The 15,296-nt window shown below is 49.7% G+C and overlaps 5 protein-coding genes across 5 annotated transcripts; 2 read left to right on the forward strand and 3 right to left on the reverse strand.

Moving 5' to 3' along the window:
* Positions 1-1,721: 1,721 nt before the first annotated feature.
* On the forward strand, positions 1,722-3,131 carry EHD3 (mitochondrial 37S ribosomal protein mS47; the record flags this gene model as incomplete). The annotated part of the gene is made up of 1 exon (XM_018857233.1): positions 1,722-3,131. The coding sequence occupies one exon, from the start codon at positions 1,722-1,724 to the stop codon at positions 3,129-3,131; it is 1,410 nt and encodes a 469-aa protein (XP_018712908.1).
* A 72-nt stretch (positions 3,132-3,203) lies between these two features.
* On the reverse strand, positions 3,204-4,598 carry METBIDRAFT_11251 (uncharacterized protein; the record flags this gene model as incomplete). Its single annotated transcript, XM_018853944.1, has 1 exon — positions 3,204-4,598. The coding sequence occupies one exon, from the start codon at positions 4,596-4,598 to the stop codon at positions 3,204-3,206; it is 1,395 nt and encodes a 464-aa protein (XP_018712909.1).
* Positions 4,599-6,479: 1,881 nt separating this feature from the next.
* On the reverse strand, positions 6,480-8,500 carry METBIDRAFT_68148 (ferric reductase family protein; the record flags this gene model as incomplete). Its single annotated transcript, XM_018858369.1, has 1 exon — positions 6,480-8,500. Exon 1 carries the CDS (start codon positions 8,460-8,462, stop codon positions 6,480-6,482), a length of 1,983 nt encoding a protein of 660 aa, XP_018712910.1. The 5' UTR covers positions 8,463-8,500.
* A 2,450-nt stretch (positions 8,501-10,950) lies between these two features.
* PDI1 (protein disulfide isomerase) lies at positions 10,951-12,582 on the forward strand (the record flags this gene model as incomplete). Its single annotated transcript, XM_018857228.1, has 1 exon — positions 10,951-12,582. The coding sequence occupies one exon, from the start codon at positions 10,951-10,953 to the stop codon at positions 12,580-12,582; it is 1,632 nt and encodes a 543-aa protein (XP_018712911.1).
* A 76-nt stretch (positions 12,583-12,658) lies between these two features.
* On the reverse strand, positions 12,659-14,833 carry METBIDRAFT_77822 (glucose-induced degradation complex subunit; the record flags this gene model as incomplete). The annotated part of the gene is made up of 2 exons (XM_018858774.1): positions 12,659-14,134; positions 14,237-14,833. The coding sequence occupies 2 exons, from the start codon at positions 14,831-14,833 to the stop codon at positions 12,659-12,661; spliced, it is 2,073 nt and encodes a 690-aa protein (XP_018712912.1).
* Positions 14,834-15,296: the final 463 nt, after the last annotated feature.

Here is a 15,296-nt window from a genome sequence, read left to right on the forward strand (position 1 = left end):
GAAGCGCGTCTGCAAGAGTTTTTGGCTGCAGCCGCCACCAAGACTCACACGGTCTCTGTGCCAAGTCTTGCAGAGGCTAAACAGCCCCGTCAAGAAGAACTGTTGCGTGGCTCCTTTCGTCAGTCAGACTGTATTCTGCACATGAAAAAATACTCAGAGACTATGGCCGTCGAAGCCAGCAAACGCCACGTTTAGCGGTCACCTAAGCTGCTCTTGATGATATGGTGCTCCCGTATCTTTTTGACAATTCGCCGCTTGAATGTCTCCCTAGATTGACAGCGGCGTGGCTACCGCTGCCATTGAGGTCACGCTGTATATCTGCCACGGTCTGAACATAGACTGCCTCTCCAAAGGAAACGACCAGCATATCATCTGGTCCGCTATATCATCTGGTCCAGCATTTCCACAGCTGTCTCACTCCAAGGCCTGGCTGTGGCAGACTACTGTCCTTGTGAAAGCAGAAACAATCTTGGGCCATACATCCGCAAATTCGCTCGCTGCATCATTGCATTATAGCAGGGGAAGGACATCGCAGGCCAGCCTATCGGACCAATCACTACAGACTTCATCGGCAATACAAGTTTCATCAACACCCGAAATGTATCCTTTTTCAGGGGAATGCATTCTCTGCCAGTAGCAAATCGAATTTTGCTGGGGCTCGTTTTGATATGATGGTTGAGAAACTGACTATCTTGGGGACTTGAAACTGTTGTTGTACAACGTCTATAAGTGAATGAGATGGATTGATATCTCTGATCCTCATTCGTCACCTGCAGCTTCACCTGTGAACCGCAGGTCTATATGGATGGTGCACTTACAATCATTTCGCTTATCTCGCCAACTTCTAGCAAATCACTCCCTGAGTGAATTGAGAGCCGCGCGTCCCAGGAATCACGTGGTGGACTGGCTGCGAGGGACTGGCTGTGAGGGACTGGCGGCTCTTTTGTTTCAGGGTGCTGCCAGCTTTTGCATATCCATTTTTTCTTTCCCACTACAAAAAGGGCTTGTGCTTTCAGTCCTCTTGTACTCTTCGCAGCTTGTCTACAGCTGACCGATCCTGCTTGTTCATTTAATTCATCGTAATCTTTCAGTCCTGTTATAGAAATAAACACACACGGCGACTGAAAGCCGGGTGCAAGGTGAGCCACCAACTCCCGCCAGGAAGACAAAACCGTGTACAAACAAAGGATTCGAAAGTCAACACAAAATAAACACTCACCATTTTGGGAGACTTTCGTGCTCTACACTGAAACATAACACATGCTTTCAAAATGGCCTGTCCAAGCAATAAAGTATAACCTTATCTAAAGGCCGTCACCACAGGCATGCTTCGCCATACAAAAAAAAAATAACACAAGCCCAGAAAACAATCAAAGTTCTAGTGGCCGTCACAAAGTTGCATCCGTCAACACCCCCTTGGCACGTCTTGCAGCCACATGAGCCCCACCAGCCAATGTTGCTAAATCCGAGACCCGGCAACGAGTTACCCCACGTTTTTTGTTCCGGCCCAAATTGCCCATGCGCGCTGTTTCCACCCCCGGCAGCCATGCGCGAAAATTTTCACGGGCTTCTCCTCATGCGCACCCGGCCTGCCCCCGGATCTTGGGCACCCCCACCGCAGGTTCCATATATCCAACCCCGCCCCCGCTTGTACATACATAACCCACCAAATGGTAGCCGCCACCAAACACTCCGCCGGTATTTTCCATAGAACCATTCGAATGGCGTCAACTTCCGGCCACGTCGCGGACGACGTGTTGTTCACCAACAAGAACATGGCCCGTGTAATCACGCTCAACCGGACCCACAAACTCAACTCGCTCAACACGCTGATGGTGCTGAAAATCGTGCCGCGCTTGACCGAGTACGCCAAGCTGGACGTGTGCAACTCCATCATCTTGACATCCTCCTCGCCCAAGGCCCTCTGTGCTGGCGGCGATGTGGCCGAATGTGCGCTGCAGATCTTACAGGGCAATCCGCTGTACGCCATGGACTTCTTCCAGCAAGAATACAACATGAACTTCTTGATTGCCACGTACTCCAAGCCATGTGTGGCCATTATGGACGGTGTCACCATGGGTGGCGGTGTCGGGCTTTCCGTGCACGCGCCCTTCCGCGTTGCCACGGAAAACACAAAGTTGGCCATGCCGGAGATGGACATCGGCTTTTTCCCTGATGTTGGAACGACGTTCTTTTTGCCTCGTCTCGACGACAAGCTAGGCTACTACTACGCTTTGACGGGTGAGGTCTTGAGCGGCGCAGACGCATACATGGCCGGCTTTGCCACACACTACGTGCCCGCTGAGCGCCTTTCGCAAATGACTACTCGTATCTCGAACCTCAACCCCCCTGTGATTAACGGCTCTGCTAATGAAGCCTCTAACCTCCGGTCTCAAAAGGACTTCTTTGTGCAGATGAACTCTGTTATCGAAGAGTTCGCCCTGACAAAGTTGCCTGAGAACTACAAGTTCCACTTGTCTGCCGAGGATATTTCCCTCATCAACAAGTCGTTTTCTCAAAAGTCTTTCGAGGATGTGCTTGCGTCATTCAAAAACTCCGGTACCGAGTTTGGCCTCAAGACTTACGAGCGCTTGGCCGCCAAGTCTCCCACGTGTGTGCGCGTCGCTTTTGAGTTGTTGAACCGTGGCCTCGAGAACACACTTCAAAAGCAGTTGGAGTTGGAATTGATCACCTCCACCAACATGATGAATGCCAAGCCCGAAGTAAACGACTTCGTCAAGGGCGTGAAGCACAAGCTCCTTGACAAAATCAAAGAGCCTAGCTTGCCGGAGTGGGCTGCATACGATGCGTCCCGTGTCCAGAAACTCACTTCTTCATCCGTTTACACTGCCATGCTTTCCAAGCCCATGATCAATAACTTCTTTGGAGTTAACTTCAAGAACTACATCTTTAACATGGGCTTACCTACAAACGGGCAGATTCATGATTACATCGTGGGTCAAGATGGCTCCAACAGATCGTACTTGCCCACGCCAAGCGAGGTCGTCAAGCACTTCGAGGCAAAGACTCACCAAAAGTTGGGAGTAGCTGACAAGGTGAAACGCGTGTTGGCCGTGCATGGCGACTCGTCCCAGTACGATAATAAGTACGTGACCTGGAAGGACCAGTAGGCTAGCTGGAAACTGACTCTTGTATCGCTATTTAATGATAGAATGAATTCCGTAACCGTCTCTGCGGCGCCTTCACTTGAACTTCTCAGCAATCAAGTCCTCGCCCATCTCCTCGTAGTCGGCCTTCGACACAAACCAGTTGTCGAGAGCAATACCCATGCTGGAGGACTCGGTCTCGGTGTTCTCCCGGAGCATCGACGCCAAGTTGGCCGCGCCAAGCCATGCCCCGAATTTCTTGTCGAAGATGTCGTTGAGGCTGCCTGTGTTGTGGTTCCGCAATGGGCTGATGTATAGCTTGTATGATCCTGTGACAATATACCCGGGCAAAAGCTGTGGCGCCGTTCGACTGAGGTCGCCGCAAACGCGATCAGCAAAGCCTGGCACCAATGCAGTGCCTCCCGTGATTAAAGTGCTGCTGAAAAGTTGGCGCAAGATTTCGTTAAACCGTGCACTGGCGTTGGCGCCTTGGCTTTCGCTACCCATGGAAGCCAAAAACGCGGCTTCCAAGTTCTTGATGGAAAACAAGGCCAAGTTCGAGACACCGTGTGACCCAGCTTTGTTGAAAGCAGGCTCTGGGAGCGTGAGGCCGGCCAAGGGGTACGCATGTGGTACAAATAGCGGCTCTGTCAAGTTCGTAAGCTCCTGGTCAGTGTACGAGACGTGGGTGCCATCTGGAAGTTGGAACAGCGCAGGACGCTGGTGGGGCGCCAGCGGGTAATATGAGTTCGAAGCTGGCATTCCGGGTGGCGCTTCTGCCGTGGAAAGCATAGTGTGCTTGAAGTGGCCCAAGAGATGTTGTGTGACGTGGTACTGCTTGAACGACTCCGAGAGGGCGCTGGTCTGGAACTGCGATGGCATCAACTTTGTGTAGTCAAGCTGGGTACCCGGGGCACTCAACTTGGCCTCCAAGCTGCGCAAACAATGCAAGCTAAGGAAGTCACCAGCGTACTTGGAGTGGAAGCTCGATTTCTGCTGGATAATACCGTCTAAAATCGGCGTCACGGACGCGACAGCGCTGCCGACATCAATGACCAAGCCACTGGACCGGCCCATCTGGTAGAGCTGGGCCAACGGTGTCTTGACCAATGAAAAGAGGGGTACCTGGAAGTCTTCAAACGCAATCTGCGCCATCTGGGCACGCGTCTTGTTCGCAGTCCATACGTTTTCGGTGGCCATGAGCGCGTGCTCGCTGGCGTTGGCACCATTGCTGCCATCCAAGTTCCGGAACACGTGATCCCAGTTGTGCCGGGCGTTGTCGGTGTTGTACACGACGCCATCGTCCATGATTGTCATCACATCGGCGCCGGCGTTCTCGACAATGGCCTCATCGCCAAACGCAGGTGTTCCGTCAGAGCCTACCACGTAGTTGGTGTTGAATACAAGCGAAGGCAATTCCTCCAGGGCAAACCCAGCACGCGTAGTGCTCAGGCCATTGTCAATGACGATGGGCGGGAGCGCGTTCACCATTGTATATTCTGTTTGTGAGTGGATGTACTGGCACAGTGAGTTTCAATTAAGAATGTGAGATGCGGCCGCTGTGGCGGTAATTGGGCGGTTCTCGGCGTGCTAGGTGTAGTTGCGTGCCGTGCTTGGTTGTTGCTTTAGCACGTGGAGTTTTTTTTTTTTATTGAGCCCATGTCGCTCGCAGTGGGATGCACGGGTCTGGTGGTCCCCGCCAGTGGTCCGTGCTGTAAATCGCCTCGGATCCCCGATCTGAAAACATACTGAACACACAAAAACAAATAAACCTAGCAGAAGCATCCAGAAACTGTATTTTTCTGTGTAGTCAAGAAGATAAAAGGTAGCTGGTGATGGCGTTTGTAATCGGCGTATCAATAGCGTTGTTTTCAGCTAGGTTGCCTCCCCAAAAAGTTTGCAGCCATAGAGTGCTATTCACTATGCCATTAAAAGTCTTCTTTGAAAACATCAGGGGGATCTAAACTTTTTTCTATCTATTTGTGCTAAGTTACGGGATACATTTCATCTTACCTCTGCTAAGCGCTGTAGTACTAAAACCACCTGGTGGTACATTATCTTAACCGATGGCCGCGGGCTGTCACATGGGGTCGTGCCTAGTTCAAGCTACATGTGCCCTACTAGCTATATTCAAAACATGGCTACTGAGAAGCAAAATGGGTAAAATGGGTAATTCTTTACTCCTCGTTCTTCCTTTCCTCACCTTCCCTTTTCCTCGCTTATATCAGCATCGTATTCCCTACCCCAATGCGGTTCAATCGAGGTTACATAACAGTGTAGATAGCACAGGTTCAAAACGCAAATGGCGCAATATCTTTGTATATCATTTCCAAAGTCTTTCATCATGAATGAGAATTACCCATAGTCTTACAAACGTCCTGGTCAAGTGTGTGCCTTTCAGAACACAGATCGAACATGCTGACTCGTATTCTCCCAATTCCATAAACATCATAAAAGTGAGCGCGTGCACTCGTGGCTAATCTTCAACGAGGAACCTAACTTGCTGGAATGATATTAAATTTGCTGGGTCTTGAAAATGTGCCATGAAATTAGCTGTGATGGAGCGGCAGCGTCTCGCGGCTAACATCCAGCCATGCATTTCAAGCCCAGGAGATGCAGAATGACGGCTGCATGCAGCATACCACTGCATGGTTGGGCTTGAAGACCATGCATGTTTAGGTGACATGCGCGTGGATTCATACATTTGCCGACAATACGAAGTGATGACCGAATATTCAGTATCTACACAATCACGTGTCAAGATGGCCATCGAGGCTGTAATGATGAGAAGTGGTAATGCCGTGCTTTGACACTAGCTACGTATCTGGGAATCGTGTACACGTTTTCGTATGAGGGACTTCACGGGACAAATACGTGTCGGTACTACTATGTATCAATGACTCCCTAGAATAACATATATAATCGCACGTATGTATCCTATTGTGTGAATTTGTAGGGGAAGACCCTGTAAATAGGAAGGACACTCTATGGGAAGTTCGACTTGTTGGCAGACGGCACTCATGGTAGAATTGCGTATATACAAATACGCGCTTACCTGAACCATCAGTCTCGAGGTGCTAGTTGGGACCTTTCAGAAAGGCAAAACAGGCTTCAACCTATATGGTGTTCCTTCAATAAGATGAATCTGCCAAACAACAGCCATCAGCTCGAGCCCCAGAGGTTGATCCTGACTGAGCCCATTTGATTGCAGACGATCAAAAACACAAACAGCCAGATTCCTGAGCAGGTCCTAGTTCAGGTTATCTCCAATCATACAATGTCGAACACTGTAGTACGTGAAGTTCGGAACTTACCACATATTCTTATTTATCGCGGTTCACTTCTCTCCCACCGCAGTCTCTATGTGGCATCTTACCACTGGTAATTCTCACGATGAAAATGCACGTTGTGGTGCAGATCAACTCTCGTGTTTTCACTCACGCTTCTTTGCACATCCCCGTCCATAAGACCTGGCCCGCATGATAGCACATACGTGTCTGTTTTTTGCATACAAATACCCCGTTTGATACTTTCAGTCACCCATTCTGCCACTCTGGGTCTCTCCCCCAAGACAGTCACATAATTCCATTTGACTTCCTCCGTGCTTGGCTTTTCTTTCTCATTTCTTGTGAGATAAACGTGCACTTGGCAGCCTTGAGAAATCAAATGCCTCAAATTCAGATCTAAGTACGCAATGTCCGTCGTATTGTTGACGGACCAGTAGAGCATCGAGTCTTGAGGGTTTTGATGGAACGTCGGGAGCAATGCACATACGCCAAGTCCACCTGCAATCCCCACTAGCTGTTCATTAGCTTGGAACTTAGATACGCCATTTCCGTACGGGCCCTCTATCAACAGCCACATGCAAACAGTACCCTTGTCATCGCCTTTCAATTTGGCGAGGGCGGCAGTGGTGCCCTTTTTGATGCGGATGTACATCACGAAAACACCCTGATTTTCCACGGGTGAGCAGATTATGGTAAATGGGTGGGACTGCCAGCATCGGTGCCAAATGGGCCAGTGGTAGAACGAAACAAACACATGCGACCCGGGCTGGTAGAAAGTGTCGTGGAGTGCCGATTTTGCCACGTTCACTTTGATGACCCTGCTATCTATCACATTGATTGTGATTTTCTGGAACCCTCCGTTGATGAAGAAAGTCTTGAATAGTCTTGCAACTCGTTCGTATGTGGCGAGGGCAATGGTTGCATAAACCCAGCCCATCCAGCCAAGAAGAGAGCAGTGTTGCCACATGCTTACAATGAAAACCGAGCCAAACACCTTGTGAATCACCAAGAATGTCTCGTACATTGCATTGCGGATACACGACACGCTCTGGCTCAACATTAAAATCAGAACAGTCGTGGCCACCATACCCCACCGCCAGTAGGCTTCCAGAACCATGTCGGCATAGCCTTCAAAGACTACGGCGTAGACGGACCATGCGATAGAATGCACCAAGATTTCAATTGCCATCACAATGGCCACGACTTTATGGTACCGAATAAATGTAGCCTGCGGTAGCCCAGTGGTCCAGCAAAATGGGTTGTTTCGAAGTCCAAAAACATACACCACCGGCATCAAAGAGACAGAAAGCACGGCACTCCTGTTGGCAAGCAACTCGAGCGTGAGGCGATATGCATCGTCGATGTACATGTTTGGACGCGTCACGGTATACGATAAAGAGGTGCTCAAAATCGCCTGGGCTACAAAGCCTGTCGCGAGCAGGACATCCCAGATCAGAAGCCCAAGAATAAATGTCGGCTTTAGCATGTACTTCTGGTACCACTGCCTGACAGGTTTAGGAAACAACGACACGCGGAACCACACCCAAAGAATATTGGCTGCCGTGAGATATCCGATGTACGCGGCCCAATAGAAAACAAGCCCCCAGCCAAGCCACTGTGCCTTGAACACGTGATGGCTGAGATCTCTGAACGACGCTTGATACTTCTTAAGTGTGGAAGTGTCTGGAGATATAGGCGTTTCTATCCGGATGGAAATATTGGCGGGTGCCGCTTGCATGTACTGGGAGGCATTCTGCAGGTACTCTGCAAGCCGGTCTACGGTATAACGTAAGCCGGACTTTTGCAAGCATTGTGTTGACAAGTGTTTCCAAGCATGGCTGATTTCATGGGTGTTCGTGCTCTGCATCTCGATGCAATTGGCCACGGACCCGACCCAGTCGATATTCTGACACCGGCACCTGTATTGTCTGTTGGCTTGGCCTTTATCTCCGCAATCCCAGTTGAAATTCTTCATGTAGTATATGCACGAAGAGGCTAGCTCTGAGTCTAGGACAGCCAATGCCGCAGCCAGCTGGAGGACAACAAAGAACACAGCGTTCGGCTTCATGGCTATATGTTTTCAAAAACATTCAGGTTTCCGGAACCCCACGGGTCACTTATAAACTACATTTCCCGGCTAGCAGATTAGGATTCAGTTGCAACAGATACACTGACGCACAACCGCCATTTCCAGACACCCTAGACGAAGTGAGTTGAAATGACGCGGCCGGCTCCCGTGCATTAGGTGGTGCGGCACGGGCATGCAGCATATCTAGCAATTTTGGAGGCATACTGAAAATTCGATATATCTGGCAATTTTCTAAAACAGCGGGCCGAATAAGTTCCAGCGTTTTGCAGATATCTCGTTGGTATAATAAATCCTTTCGTGTGCAACGAACTGATGGGTTAAGGCGGCGTTCTGCACATTGACATTGACGTGCCGCCGTGTAAGCTCACATGTCCGAACTACGGGATTCTGCGCTTAGGGGCACCGCGCAGGCGAAACCAGCGTATCTGCATGATGAAAAGAACATGCGCAAGTACCAGATTTGGAATTCGTTTCAGGTCAGAATCTGAACTGAGACGTCTTTCGAGGAATAACAGAGAGCTCAGAAGATATACAACAAGGGCCCATGTCACCTTTTCGACGGAGCTCGTGGTTACTGTTTTGAGACGTTCTGTGATGTTTTCACAAGCCCGCTTCCAAGCATTTACAGAGGTACCGACAATACGACACTAAATTACTCGAATTAGAGGAATGTCACTTTGGCGTCAACATATCGGAATGGTAAGTTCTCGTGTCCCAGGCGGCAAAGAAAGACGCACCCCTGGGGTGATGGAACACCATCACAAAATTATGCAGTACGATACCAATAGACTTTTTCTCCTCCCACGATTTGCAAAGCACGTGCCTAAAATGGGGATGTCACGTTTATCTGGTGCTGCTTTCTGATGGCCACGTGCCGTACCGTCAATTCTAATTTAAACAACATTGTATAGTTTGTCCCCCATCGAGACTTCCTATATGGGGGACGAGCACATCGGCCCACATGATCAGTATGTGCTTTCATATTCAGACCTTTGTTTTTGCACAGGGCAATCATTTATTTGATGCTCCTTGTTTTAGAATCCCAGAGCTGTCTGAGGCTGTGTCAACAGAATTGAACTAGCTCAAGAATCCTGTCTCATATATTCTCGGCAACATCAAAAGAGGTTCCTCACAATCATAGTTCAAAACCGCGCCCAGAGATCCAAGCACCCGTGGTGAAAGTAATCCAAATATCCTCCTGGGTCACTGGGTCATGAAATGGGCCACGCGTTTTTTAATTGGATAAATATGAGGCTCCTTTTCAGAATCTCCACAAATGCTTCCGGTGTGAGCTCCGGCTCGAAACACAAGAGCTCAGGGAAACAAATAATTATCACGACCCCCTTATCCCGCTTGAATTCAAGCATAATGTTGTTGTTTTTTCATGGTTCAGGCCGCGTCTCAAAGTTGTTTCAGTGTTTCTTCTCCTAACGAAAATAAAACGCATCAAACGCCAGAGATTCATCTAGAATCAGTATAGTGCCGTAGGGATGAAACATGGGCATATATTTGATGCATTTATATCGCTCTCTGCTATGCATCAGCTATTAGTTTTATATTTCATGTACCAATTTGGCTTTGCAAGACACCTGGCCGTCTCCTGCTCTGAACAAATCCAAAGAAGGAAACGTGTCCTGGAGAAAAAGCTCATAATTGACAGACGCATTTTTAAAGAAATAAAAAACTTATCCTCGAATATCTACTCATCACTAGCAAATATATTCCAAGTGAGTGTGTGATTTGTTTTGCTTGCGTGATACAATATTCATCAGAATCCAACTCGAGCCTGTGAGGTCCCTGGTGTCAACTCAACAAGATGGTCCCTGTAAGCGCATATTTGGCCATATGCACTTCCAATATCGCGATATCCGTCAGAAATTAGCTTGAACAATAATCTCTCCTCTTTAGGCATTCCTTTCACATGGCCTCTTGATAAAATGTACAAAAGTGGAACAGAACTCCTGTAGATTCCTTTAAAAGCCAGTGGTCACATAGTAATAGAACCCCTATGTTTGGTGAAGTCCCCAACATCTTACTAGTATAAGCTTCTGTCAATTAGCTTTTAGACACTAGACACCCGCCTCGGGATTTTCTACCAACATTCAATATTAACAAGTCGGCAGTTCATAATTGAAGCACGAAGCGTCAAAGAAAGTCCAGCAAAAAAAAAAAAAACAATAATCACTTCGAGCTGCCCTCACCAATTTACGCCACTAGGTCTGTCACCTGACCGTGCACCTCCACAGCCACCCTCGGCCGTCCAAACGGTACTCCTGCACCCGCGCCCAATGATACGTGTCCTTTGCCACGTGACGCGCGTTTTCTTCCACCGTGTTCCTTGTTTGCCTCCACCATCATTTAAATAACCGCCCACCTCTTTTTTACGGCCGTCTGCTACCAACCACAAATACCAGGTATTGGCACCCCAAAAAACCCCAGAAATCACAAACAAAGAGCATCTATTAAAATGCAGTTCTGGAAATTCTCTACGCTGGCAATCGCCGCGCTTCTCGCCTCGGTTTCTCTTGTTTCAGCCGCCGGCGGTCTGGACGAAGCGGCCATTGCCTCCCCTGATTCGGCGGTCTTGAAATTGACTGCCCAGAACTTTAAACAGACTTTGGAAGAAAACCCCATGGTTTTGATGGAATTTTTCGCGCCATGGTGTGGTCACTGTAAGACTTTGGGCCCTCAGTTTGCGAAGGCCGCAGACGAGTTGAGCGAGTCCTTGCCCAAAGTCAAATTGGGCCAGGTCAACTGTGTGGAAGAGGAGGAGTTGTGCAGACAGCACGAAATCAAGGGCTACCCCACCATGAAGCTTGCCCGCGGCCCCTACCAGCAGCCAGACGACTACGAAGGGCCACGTGACTCCGCCGGCATCGTCGACTACATGATCAAGATGTCTCAGTCCCCTGTCAACATCGTCTCCGACTTCACCTCTTTCGTCGAGAGAGCCGAGGCCGAGATCAAGCCATTTGTTGTGCAGGTTCTCCCCAAAGCTGCTCACGCTGCTGCCGCCGCTTTCAACGAGACTTTCGGTGAGATCGCCCTGCTCCAAAGACGCCACCGTTCTCACTTCTCGCTCGAGGACGACACCTCGATCGCCGAGCTCGCCAAGTTGACGGGCCTCGAGTTTGCCGCCGACAAGGCACACTACTTGCTCGTCCACCCTGGCCAATTTGATGACGCGCGCGTCTTCTCCGGTGACAACTTCACCCACGAGGAGTTCACCGAGTGGGCCACGCACGCACAGGTGCCTGATTTCGGGGACATCAACAGAGACACGTACATGGTCTACATGGGCTCCACCATGCCATTGGGCTACTACTTCTACGAGACCCCAGAGCAAAGAGCCGCTGTCGAGGCCTTTTTCGCGGAAAAGGGTAAGGAGTTGCGTGGCAAGATCCACTTTGTGGGCTTGGACGCCACCCAGTTTGGTCGTCACGCCGAGATCTTGAACATGGACCCACTGGTTGTGCCATTGTTTGCTATTCAAGACAACTCCAACGGCAGAAAGTACGGTATCAATCAAGTGGAGCATCCATCTCCATCCACAAAGACTATTGAGGAGTTTATCGACTCGTTCTTGGCGGGCGAGGCTGAGCCAATTATCAAGTCGGAGCCATTGCCAACTTCCGAGGATGAAGACTACGATGAGAACGTCGAAAAGTTGGTTGCCCACAACTACGACGACGTGCTTGCCGACGAGTCCAAGAACATTATTGTCGAGTACTTCGCTCCATGGTGTGGTCACTGCAAGAAGTTGGCTCCTACTTGGTCTGAGTTGGGTGCTTACTACAAGGAGAATGATGACAGTGTTGTTGTGGCCAAGATTGATCATACGCTTAACGATGTTGCTGTCCCACACAACATTGAGGGTTACCCAACTGTTATTTTGTACCCTGCCAACGGCGAGAAAGACCCTAAGACCGGCTTGAGACTCGGTGTCGTCTACAACAATGCCAGAGAGTTGGAGTCTTTCAAAGAGTTTATCGAGACGACCAAGGTGTCGAGCGCCGGCAACACTGAGGATGCCGCGGAGGAAGACGCCTCCGTTGTTTCTGAAGATGAAGAGGAGATTGAGGAGCACGATGAGTTGTAGAGATTCCAAGTAGAGTTAACTAGAGTCAAGTCAATAAAAGATATGAACATGAGTCACTATTTCTCATATTTAACAACTAACATGTCAAATTCGTAGTTTTCAGGTGCAGTTCTTTAGGACCCCATATCTTCACAAGATTGTCATCCCCCACCGAGCACCAATACAGGCCGTAATCTTTGCCCGTTTTTGAGAAGTAATACCTATTCCAGTCCACAGAATTGCACAATCCTTCGTGACCTTTTACTCGTGTAATCAATTGCCCTGTTTCAACTTTCCAAATGTAAATGTAACCATCGTCACTCCCGCTAAGCACTAATTCTTCCCTCGTGTTGGGGCTCTGTAGGTATCCAAAACACGAACGCACCATGTAGATGGTTTGACTCTGACCCAAGAACTTTTGTTTCAAAAACGGTTTCTCAAAATTTTCAAGTGGAGAAATATCCCATAGCTGCAACTCTTCAGGGGCGATGCTAAGAAGCATGAACCTTCCATCAGCAGAAATACTGCATGAGGTAAGGCGCCCGTTGAGACTCAACAGCGCAATTCTGAATGTCGTGGTAGAGGGGTCAAAAAGATTAGGTATCTTGTAGAAAAATACCTGCTTATCATTATTGGCCGTGATAAGAACTCTGCCATTTGGTGTGATTGCGAGATCGTTGATTCGGTTGAATTGACTGGCACCATCACCACTAGTACCTGTTTCTTCAGATGACACATGACTAGCTTCATCTGTTCTCCTTGCGCCCTGGCTGCTACTGGGAATTTCCGTAGACGCTGCAGACATTGGCGAGGGATCCTCACCCAAGATTGACAGCCACTCGTCAGCATCGCTGTAGAAATCTAGGACTTCCTCTCCATCAATCGAAAACACCTTAAGAACTTTATCTGGCGAGCCCACTATGAAATGCGGAGTGGCTTCTTTCTCGTATTTAAGAAACTCGCATGGCCACGTACGCATACGCTCACCTAAAGTAAAACAAGAGACAAGCACCGCGCTTTCGGAGCCGTTCATGGATCTTGTGACGCGTCTCCTTGGCACAATGTGTTCAATGTTCCAGACACGGACCACGGTGTCAAGGCAGCATGTGACAATATATCTCTCGTGGGGTTCCCATGAAAAGTATATGATTCCTTTTTTCTTGTCCAAAGGCGGCACATACGAGTCCTTGACAAATGCTGCGAGCTCGTTTTCTGCATTAGGGTCCAACTCGGCGAGAAGCCTGAAGTTGTCAGTGACGTCATAGAGCATACATGTCCCATCCAAAGACCCTGTCGCCAAGAATCGTCCTGAAGGCGAAAACCGCGCAAACCACACCTCGTCAGTGTGATGAGAGAGTGTGTATAATAGATGGATAGGGAGGTCGTCTCTAGTGGCACGTTCCAGAACTACGTACTCGCCAATGGGGTTCTCCTCTTTTGGACGTAGTGCGCGCGAGGGCAAATGGTAGAGCGACTGCGACTCGTTATAAAGCGCCGCCTTGTGGATGATTTCGGAGAGGCAGTCGTCAGGGATATTTGAGTAATCAGATAGCGCGGAGGTGGTGCCATCAGACTTTGGAAGGCCCACCGCATGGCGCAACACGGACGCGAGCGCCATTCTAAGGCGCGCCACGTACGAGCAGTCGTCGCGCAAACTGCCGTGGGGAGATTTGACCAGGGCAAGGAGCACGGACGCGTTGAACAAGGCCGTTTCTATCTGGTCTCTTTTGGGCGGCGACATTGCCAACGGCAACAATAAGGCGCTCTCACGCTCCTTGGAAAGTTTAAGCACAAAGGGCACGCTCACGTCGTGTCTGTCGATGGCATCGAACGCCACCGAGACGCGTTCTTGGAGGAAGCGGAACGCATCTGTGGCGGCCTCGGGCGGCGCGGAGCCAAGCACGATATACAAGATTCGCTCGAGAAACGACGCACGCAAGACCAAGTAATGGGCCAACGTGCGCTCGTTCGCACTCAAAGACGCAACAGACGTAGTGGTTGCAGGGCCAGAGCCGAGCTCGTCGATGTTCTCGGAGGCATCAGCCACGTCGGTTTTCACACCATTTCCACCGCAAGGCCCTGAAAAGAGACCGCAGAGAGCGTCATAGTCGCCCGCGCGAATGAGCTGGAGCAACGGATCTGCGACAAAGTCACCCTCAGGAAACGTGTCGGGCTCCGCGGCTAGACGCTGCGCAAGCATATCCGCCACATCTGCGTAGCCCAAGTCAGTGAGTGTTTTGCGCACAAGCTGCAACTGGAACGTACGGGACATTTCACAGAGTGTGCTGCATGCAAAAAGAAGGGATTGGGTGCGGTGGCGCTATCGTGGTAGAAGTGTTGTGGAGGTGCTTTATCAGTGGACTGTGGAGATACGTGGGGCGCGCGCCCACACCCGTACCGCACGCTTGTGCCACACCCGTACCGCCCATTTGTGCCACACCCGTACCGCCCGTTTGGGTCGTGCGCGCGCCGATCACGAAGGCTGTCAAAATGACAAGTCTGTCGAACCACCCTCAGCTGTGGTCTGGGATACAAATTCTGCCTAGAGAGACCCAGCCAGTATATAGCTAGTTTATATCAACCCGCGTTTTCTCGCACCATCATGTTTCTGCAGATCCCCCAGTTTCCGTAGAGAAGAAAAGAGTTCCTTTAGCTGAGGACGCGCTAAAGAGATAACCGCTAATGGCGGTCGTGCCCTACTCACTGCTTCCCCACCACTTGGAGTTCCACAATAA

This window comes from Metschnikowia bicuspidata (genome assembly GCF_001664035.1).
Source record: "Metschnikowia bicuspidata var. bicuspidata NRRL YB-4993 chromosome Unknown METBIscaffold_2, whole genome shotgun sequence".
Taxonomy (NCBI): domain Eukaryota; kingdom Fungi; phylum Ascomycota; class Pichiomycetes; order Serinales; family Metschnikowiaceae; genus Metschnikowia; species Metschnikowia bicuspidata.